A 9,890-nucleotide genomic window follows, 5' to 3' on the forward strand; every position below is an offset into this window, starting at 1 on the left:
CTGAGATAAGCACTGAACCAACCAGGATGTTTACTTTGTACTTCATGTACGAGGAGATATTGTGTTTTACAGTCCTGCTCAACATTATTGGCACCCAAGAAGTTTAAGTACATAATGTGGACTGTCTCCTGAAAAAAATGAATCAAGTGAAACAAGTTATTTGTATAAAGAATTTGTGTTTGATACAAAAGAGCAAATGATAAACAACAATTTTAATCAATGAACAATGTTGGAAAAATAGAAAAACTTAAATTTTGCTGCGTACCTGATATTGGTACCCTTTGCTGTAAATCAGTATGGAAACACACCATGAATCACCTTTGATAAATTGCCTGTGCCCATGTGACATGAATTAGCCAATGAATGATGACTTCCGTGTTTTAAAAAGCCACCTGTTATTCCCTGTTCCTTTGTCACAATGGTGAAGACAGAGGAGCTGTCTGCGGACATCAGACGGGCTATTATTAGCATACACAAGCCCTCTGAAGGGTATAAGGCCATCTCCAAAGACCTTGGTATCCCTGTTTCAACAGTGCGTAATGTCATTAAGAAGTTTGCCTAGCATGGAACTGTCAAGAACCTCCCTGGACGTGGGGGGATGAGAAAAATTAATGAGAGAAGTCTTCGAAGGTTGGTTCAAATGGTGGAAAAAACATCCAAAGACCTGAAGGCCAACCTGGAACAATCCGGGGTCATGGTCTCAACAAGTACCAAAAGCCGCACACTAAACCAAACAGGGCTTTATGGGCAAAGGCCAAGGAAGACACCATTGCTGTAGAAAAGACATAAAAAAGAAACGACCGATCTTTGCCAAAGAGTACCCGGACAAACCCCAGTCCTTCTGGGAAAATGTTCTGTGGACAAATGAAACAAAAATAGAGCTTTTTGGCAATTCACACCAACAGTTTGTTTACAGACGGCGCAATAAAGCCCATATAAGGAAAAGAACACCCTACCAACAGTTAGCATGGTGGGGGATCCATACTGCTGTGGGGCTGCTTTGCTGCATCTGGTACGGGAGGCCTTGACCGTATCACAGGAATCATGAAATCAGAGAATTATCAAGAGATTTTAGAGCGAAATGTCCCACCCGGTGTAAGAAAACTTGGTTTGAGTTGAAGATCATGGGTCCTTGTCCAAGACAAAGACCCAAAGCACACATCCAAAAGCACGCAGGAATGTTTGAAAAGGAAAAAATTGACTGTTTTAAAATGGCCAGCAATGAGTCCTGATCTCAATCTGATTGAAAATCTTTGGGGTGAGCTGAAATCTGCTATTGGGTAAAAGAGCCCTGCAAACGTTCAAGAGCTTGAACAAATTGCAAAGGAAGAGTTGGAGAAAATACCAGCTGAGAAGTGCAAGAAGCTTATAGATGGCTGCAAGAAACGTTTGGAGGATGTCATCACTGCCAAAGGATGTGCCACCAAATATTAAATATTATTAATATATTAATATAATGCAAGTTAAAAAAACAATTTTCTTTGTTAAATCGGACCTCCAATTAAAAGATCCTGTTGATATACATTTGGTACATTTCCATTTATTTCTGAAGATATTGTACAGGTTATGCAAAAAATGAAGGGGTGCCAATAATGGTGAGCAGGACTGTAAAATAAAATATAGTATACTTATAGATAGAAAAACAAAATAAAGAAATAAAGGAACTCCAAATGCTTACAGAACTATTACACATGTAGAAGTTGATTCCATGAGGAGCATCATTTATAAATCCCATCATCTCAGTAAATACCAGTGCATCAGTCTGGTTTGTCCTCTGTTCAAATGTTGCTCAGGACGACTCAGACTGTTCGTCAGACTTTTTTCTAAAAGAGGGGAGATCTACTACTGTTGTTTTGAATCTGCACTGATGGGGACAAATCATCACAGAAAGACCAACCCTGCAGTGATGGGTTAAGCTAATCGAAGCTAATTGAAGCTAATCGAAGCTAATCTTCAGGAAAGCTAAATAAGTAGCTGACAGAAAGAATATTCCTTTTTAAAGGTAAGATCTCTCACTTCCTCGTCCACCTCACTTCCTCATAGTATTCGTATCTTCTTCAAACTGTCACAGGAAACACCTCCAGTTAGCTAAGTTCACCATGCTAGCTACTTAGCATGCTAACCGGTGCTAAGCTGATGTTAACTCAATGGCAACCGAACCTTTCAACTTTAGCATCAGTTTGGCTAAAGTTAGCCGGGAACAGTTAGCTTGCTAGCTAGCTAGCTGCTTAGCCCTCTTCAGATCATTCAAATGGATTCATATTTAATAATCACAATGAAGTGTAAGTGTGAATGCATGACATTAGGGCGGCTGTGGCTGAGGGGTAGAGTGGTCGTCCTCCAACCTGAAGGTCAGCGGTTCGATCCCCAGTCTGAACCATCTGCATGCCGAAGTGTCCTTGGGCAAGATGCTGAACCCTAAATAGCCCCCCATAGAATAACAAAGTGCTGCAAGTAGATGCACTGTATGAATGTGTGTGTGAATGGGTGAATGTGAAACTGTACTGTAAAGTGCTTTGAGTGGTCTTCATCAGACTAGAAAAGCGCTATATAAATACAAATCCATTAACTTGTAATAGAGTATTTATATATATATATTTACTTCTGCAGTCTGGTGACAATAAAGTGTAAATATATAATTTCTATCTAGTAATTAACACCACCTCTGTCAAACAGGTATTTATTCTACATCCTGTTTCTATGAATAGGAGCGTTTGATTAGAATAAAAGCTTTTGTCACATTATAGGTAATTTTATAATGTGATATAGTAAATCTGAGAAAGGATTTATCGTAAATTAACAAGATAGAAACGTCTAGACGCGTGAAATCAAAACAGGACAAATCAGATTTATATAAAATCCTTCTCCAATATATAACCATACATGTTAAAGAGACACTGTGTGTACTATTATACAAACTGTATTTTTTTTAAAAGGCTCTGGGTTAGCAACTAAATATTTATGCAAACCCCAGATGTGGGAGAAAAGGACTGAGGATGTTTATTGACAAGTTTACAAACATCAGAAGTTGTCGGAGGAAAACACAACTTTGTTTGATCACGGTTATTTCGGTGTGAGATTTGCACTGAAATCTCTCCTGTTGTGAGTGCTGCTGGGTGTAGTCACAGATACCAAAAGAGTTTTGAGTACAAATTTTCCTCCTAAATGCGTGGGTGACATTAACCGTTTCTGTTTCTATGCTGTTGACAGGAGTCGATACCATGGAGGGAGGGCTTCCCTGGCTCAGACAGAACACACCTGGTGCTGGTGGTGTGACACAAGGAATAAAGGTCGCCCCGGCGCCTTTCAACATGAACCAAAACCGAGCAGTGGTCCTGCCCCTGCTCTCTGAGAATCAGATGCTTGTGTGGGTGCACCTGAACCAGATCGACCTACAGCTGGACAGTGTAGCAGAGCTCGACAAGGCCTTCGACGTCTTCCCGTATCTGACACAGAAAGAAACCGCTGTGCTGGCGCGGCGCTGCTCCCTGCACCCAGACCAGGTGAAGGAGTGGTTCATGGCACAGAGGCTCCGCTACGGCATTAGCTGGGACTGCGAAGACATCCAAGAGGTTCAGAGGAAGTTCAGTCAGGGAAAGATTCGGGGAAAGAAAGAGGTGCAAACCCAAACTACCCAAAACAGGATGCATGAGGAGGTAAAAGAGGAGACAAGTGAGAAGAAGGAACAGAAGAGAGGGGTAAAAGAATCTGGAAAGAAGAGGGAGGGAAAGGTCCCGGAGAGCTCAAAACTGGGACGAGATGAGAGGGCTGTTGAGCGACTGAAGAGGAAAATTATGCAGGAGCTACCAAAGAACAAAGAGGAGGACAGTGAGGTGGAAACTCTTGTGGAGGTCAGAGAGAAAACTCCGAAAAGGCGCAAAAGGAACGCCATGCCAAACAAGAAATCTTTAACCAGAGAGAAGAGGGCGACGCTGCGGTTGGCTTTCTCCGACTGCCAGTATCCAAACGCATGTGACTACGAACGCCTGATGAAGACGATCTGCATCCCTCGGCAAACGTTGGTGCAGTGGTTCAGCGACACACGCTACTACGTAAAGAAGGTTAGGCCAGGCTGGATGAAGAAGGAGCAGCACAGCAAGGCGCTGGCCAACATCAGGCACCGGCAAAGGAGCCGCTGAGACCAAGGAAAACGCAACTTCGAAGAGGAAGCTTGAGAGGAAGTAGAAAATGTGCGTTCAGATAAGAAACGATTGACTCCGCCTCTGCAGCCTAAACAACCGGAAAAGGAACGAGGTCAATGACGTATATCGGAAGCATCGTCTACTTTGTGATGTTTGATAACCAGTTGCCATGTTGGATGTTGTGAATTGGCCTGTTCCTTCATATTGAAGTTATTGTTGTTGTTATACTGTCGTTAGTTGTTGATTAGTATGTAAACAGGCATGTACAGCATAGTCGTGTTATAGTAGTTATATATATATATAGTTATATAGTCGTGTCCCACTGTGATGTGCAGAGGTTTTTATTGTCATTCAAGTTGAAACACTTTCATTGATTGAACACGGGTCGTTTTATCATTTTTAAAACAATAACAAACACAGTTAGTCGTCTTTTTTTTAACTAATTACATGAATATTTTACAGGAGATGATGTTAACAATATGATAAGAAAAATAACCACAGACGGTTACAGTGGTAATCCCCCGGAATCCACATACATAAAGTTGTGCCTAATGAAAGCTTAGACCTAAACTAAACAATTGATTGTGAAGGGTTTTGCATTTTTGTGTGTTTTATTCTGTATAATATTTACAATTGTTCATCACATTGTATAAAAGTGTCACTGTGATATTAACTCAAAAGATGGTCAGGTCATTGTTCTTTTACCCCCCCACCCCACCCTCTCAAAACGGATCATTTAATCAATACAGAGAAGCTTACTCGTGAGGAAAAAAAAAACATTTCGGACATCAAATCAACATCAGACCGAGTTGCTCTTCTTCACGTGTAAAAAAGAAAAGGTGTCCTGGCCTCCTCAGTTCCAGCTGGTCGTGTACTCTGTCCGCTGCGGCTGCCAGAACTCGGCGCCTTCGATGATGCGGCGGATCATTGAAGCGGACGTGATGAGCAGGTGTCCGGCGGCGTGGAGGAGGCCGGAGGCCACACGCAGGGCTTCTCTGAAAAACCAGGACAGAGAACAGGTGTCATCAAAACTGTTTTCTACTGTAAACACCCAAGTCAAGCATCACTCCATCACTTCATCTCTCCCCTGACTGCAAGCTGCTCTCAGTCTGGACTTGGGACTGGATTTCAAAACTCTTACTGTCTTTTCACATCTTCTCAGTGAGAAAACTGGTACCTCAAATATCAAGTTCAATTCTGAGGTACTTTACAGAAAACGTTCTTTGTTACTTGATAATCTACTTCAGAGAGAAATATTGTACTTCATGCTCCAGTGTATTAATTTGGCAGCTGTAGTACCACCACTACCTATACAGTAAAGACAAAAACCATATGATTCTATCGTATAAATGTGATGCATTGTCAAAGATTTTTTGAGTTTGTGGCTCTTTACAAACAAAATTGTTAGCAGTTTATAGGGGTTATTAACCTCTGACCTTTTAAACTTATATTAGTAATCCTTTGAGGTTTAAAGAGGTATATTATTATTATTTCATAGTTCATGATGAGACATGAAAATATCAATTTGTGTCACAGAACATTGTTGGTCTCAATTACTTGGTCATCCATTTAAATCTATATAAAATAGTTTAAAGTAGCTCCACTTTTTCCAGCTACAGCTTTGATACGTTACATATCCTTAAATAGCATCTGCCTACATTTCTTATTTGCTTAAACAACTCACCTGAGGATCTTCTTGGCTCCATGAGGAGAGATTTCCCTCTTTTCCAAGCATCATTTATAAATCCCATCATCTCAGTAAATACCAGTGCATCAGTCTGGTTTGTCCTCTGCTCACATGTTGCTCAGGACGACTCGTGCAGCTCGTCAGACTTGTTTTTAAAAGAGGGGAGATCTACTGTTGTTTTGAATCTGCACTGATGGGGACAAATCATCACAGAAAGACTGCCAGTCTGTGCTCTTTGTGTTTTACAAAAGTGAACAGACTCTAATTCATACTTTAATATTCCCCTCATTATCCCTTTTTACACTTAAATCAAAGTTGTTGTTTTTTTAATGCAACTTTAGTACCTCAGGCACACAGACTCTGACCTGCCTAAGACTACAAACGTTAAAGCCATTCTATGTAACTTTTGATTTTACTAGCAACAGCGCCCTCTGCAGCCATATGTGGTGAATCTTTCTGTTGAATCTGTCCCTCAGATTGTCAAATGACGAATGAGCCTCTGTGGGCAACAGCCAATAGTTTGGGGCTTTTTGTGTAGACAGTTTATTAGTCAGCGATATTCATTGTAGGTGTTTCTTGTCTAGCCCCCGTTTTGGCTCATCTCTATTAACAGCTTTCTGCATGGGAATGCAGATAACTTAAAAAGGTGTTGGCCGATGCTTTTTGGTCAACGTGTTGTGCCTTTTTCATTCCTCAAGCAGAAGAGCTGCTGCTGTAACAAATCCACTAAACTCTGCATAGAATTCTTCATATTTACCTTCATATAAGTCTCCTGGATACATAGAGCAAGAGCAGATGTGTGGGGAATGAAGCTGCTGTTTGAACATAAAGAAGTTGATTAGTGTTGCTAAAATGTCAGGTGACATCATTGTCTCTACACAGTGAGATGCAAGCCAGAGCAGTGTCTCCTCAGCTCTGTGCATGTCCACTGTCTCATCATTCCAATGCAAGGTCCTCACAAGTTCTCACATATATGCAAATCTGTGTTTGTCCATAAACAGCACGTGGCTCTGGGCCGAGATCGTACTGAGAACCTTTGTCACCCAAATGTAAAATTACATTACATTACATTACTATATTATATAGAAAGCCTAAATATTTACGAGTATAATTGTCAGACAGCTGTTTTAAAAACACCCAGACATTCCATCACTCATTGTGTTTTGAATTTTAATGATTTGAGCTTTGATTTGTTTTCCCTGATTTTATTTTGTCACATTTGTGTGAAAATTATGTTTATGTTGCCAAAACATACGATTTTAATGCAGTTTTTAATTTTCTTTCCCCCACCTCAACGTTTTATCCAGTCAATAAAAAACAAAATGTCCACAATCTTTTTCATTTCTCTGACTTTATTGATGATTGGATCATTCACAACATTTGTATGATGCAAGAGCCACAGATTTCCTTTGTGAGAGTGACGACTTGTTCACCACCAGCAGATGGAGACAAACACATTGAACATGATGGCAGAAAAAGAAGAAGCTTTTCAGTGAAATCTGAAAACTGTTTTTTTATACATAAGAATCAATTCCAATGTAAAAAAGAATAACATCGGTACAATTGAAAGACATTAAGATATTATATTGTCACTTGTGTATGATTTTCATATTTAAACTAAAAGAAAAACTACACCATGATTCCTATTCCTACTCCAATAGCACTACATTACCATTTGACAGCTTCACTGTAATCAGTGACATTTATATTCATGTCATGAAATCAAAAGACTTTTCCCTTCAGAGGTTTTTCCCATGTACTTCTTTGTATATTGATTAGCAAAGACCATCAGGGACCCACAAATTACACAAGTTCACAAACCACCTCTGTGAAGCGACCGCCAAGGATTTCGCCACAGGCACAGTTTTTCTGGTTTATAATGACATTGCCATATTGTTGACTGTAATAATTGGCTTGATTGTTGTAATCTCTTCCACAGGGGCACTTCCATTGAATCTGGGAAGAATTTGCACTTTTTTGTGCATTTTTCATTTCCAGTTGAACAAAGGGGACCAGGTCCCAGTTGATGTTGTTGATCGCAATCGTGACTATTTCTTCCCTCCGGTGCAGTCCCCTTCTTCTGAAGAAGGACAGCGAGGAAGCAACAGAATTCCAAAACACTTCCACCTTTTCTGGTCGCGGCACAGCCTCCTCATCTTCTTCATCTCCCTGATGTGTGATCGGTGCAGAGAAAATGGGGGGTTGTCTGCCTGCTTCGGTTTGCAGCGCCAAACCTCTTGAATTAGATGATGCATCAAAACACTCATCAGTCGAGACAGAGCTGAGCTGGTTATTTTTGTAGCAAAGGCCATAGATGGGCCCCTTCTTTAAATCCTTTCTGGAATTTTTGTCACACAGACCGATGGTCCAAGCAAAGTCTTTGGAAAGAAAGACCTGCCACCTCTGAAGGATATAATCTGGTTGGGTACTGCCGATCCAAAGAGTGGCAGTGCATTCCCCGATCCAACTACTGTGGAAAACCCTCCGGTTGTCTTTGGACAGTGACATGCCGGAGCCGAGAACCTGAGGCTCAAACATCAGGTCTGGACCAGTGCTGAGGAGATCCTGGTCCGGATCGATCAGAGTAAACAAGGATCCCCAGAAGTGTTCTGCCTGATCCATCATGTTTTCCCCATTCTGTCGTATCTCTTGGACGAGTTTGTCACGGTCGCTGTTGGGAAGCAACCCTTTCCTCAGGTCCACGGCCTTGGCCTCCTCCACATCCTGATGCACCTGTGAATACATCTGCAAGAATCTGAAGGTGTCCTTCTCGCTCTGCGCCACCTGCAGGCTGCTCTTGGATGTTTTTAAGGCCCCCATCCGAGCAGAAACTGAAGTTCGGACGCTGGTCAGGGACATATCACGCATCTTAGTCACAGCCTCAATTAGACGCAGGCTCGAGTTACTCAGCTTCTCTCTTTCACTATTCTCCCACTTTTCCAGACTCCCATTCTCATCATCAGTTTTCACCCCCAGTGCCTTCTGCTCACCTGGGAGCTTCTCCATGAGCTCTTTGTGGGCTGTGGAGAAGGTTTTCATATTGTGAAGGCGGTGCTGGTCTTCAATGGCGCAGGAAACACACACACAGGTCATATCATCCAAGCAGTAGTACTCCAGGAGTTTGCCATGCTGGGGGCATTTGGTGGTGCTACATAGAGCCATGGGTTCGGTCAGAGGATGAGTTTGGAGTAACACCGGCGTGGTCAGGTGGACCTGCAGGTGCTGCCCACACATGGAGATCTCACATTTCATGCAGGTCTTTCTGGCTGGTTTCCTGTCGTCCTCTGTGCATATGTCGCAGAGGACAACTTGCTGCCTGTGTCTTTGCTGATTGCCAGACATGTTTCGAAATCACAAAGTCCGGATCTTTAGTGTTGAACGATGTCCTTAGGATCCTTCTTGTAGCTGGAATAGAAACGTAATGTTGCTGAAGTTAGTTCTTCACCGTCTCAGTCTCTCCCCACACAGTCTATGAGTCGGTCAAAGCTGCACTGAACAACAGTTCCACTCTTAAGTTTCGTTTCCTGCATTTGATGAACTGTAACACCCAGGGGTGTGGCACACTGAAACTCTGAGATAAGCACTGAACCAACCAGGATGTTTACTTTGTACTTCATGTACGAGGAGATATTGTGTTTTACAGTCCTGCTCAACATTATTGGCACCCAAGAAGTTTAAGTACATAATGTGGACTGTCTCCTGAAAAAAATGAATCAAGTGAAACAAGTTATTTGTATAAAGAATTTGTGTTTGATACAAAAGAGCAAATGATAAACAACAATTTTAATCAATGAACAATGTTGGAAAAATAGAAAAACTTAAATTTTGCTGCGTACCTGATATTGGTACCCTTTGCTGTAAATCAGTATGGAAACACACCATGAATCACCTTTGATAAATTGCCTGTGCCCATGTGACATGAATTAGCCAATGAATGATGACTTCCGTGTTTTAAAAAGCCACCTGTTATTCCCTGTTCCTTTGTCACAATGGTGAAGACAGAGGAGCTGTCTGCGGACATCAGACGGGCTATTATTAGCATACACAAGCCCTCTGAAGGG

The 9,890-nt window shown here is 41.7% G+C and overlaps 1 protein-coding gene across 1 annotated transcript; it reads right to left on the bottom strand.

The window, feature by feature from the left end:
* Nucleotides 1-7,163: 7,163 nt before the first annotated feature.
* Nucleotides 7,164-9,400, bottom strand: LOC132995876 (tripartite motif-containing protein 16-like). Its single transcript, XM_061066109.1, has one exon. The coding sequence runs from the start codon at nt 9,169-9,171 to the stop codon at nt 7,633-7,635; it is 1,539 nt and encodes a 512-aa protein (XP_060922092.1). The 5' UTR covers nt 9,172-9,400; the 3' UTR covers nt 7,164-7,632.
* Between the last annotated feature and the right edge of the window lie 490 nt (nt 9,401-9,890).

This window comes from Limanda limanda, chromosome 22 (genome assembly GCF_963576545.1).
Source record: "Limanda limanda chromosome 22, fLimLim1.1, whole genome shotgun sequence".
Taxonomy (NCBI): Eukaryota; Metazoa; Chordata; class Actinopteri; order Pleuronectiformes; family Pleuronectidae; genus Limanda; species Limanda limanda.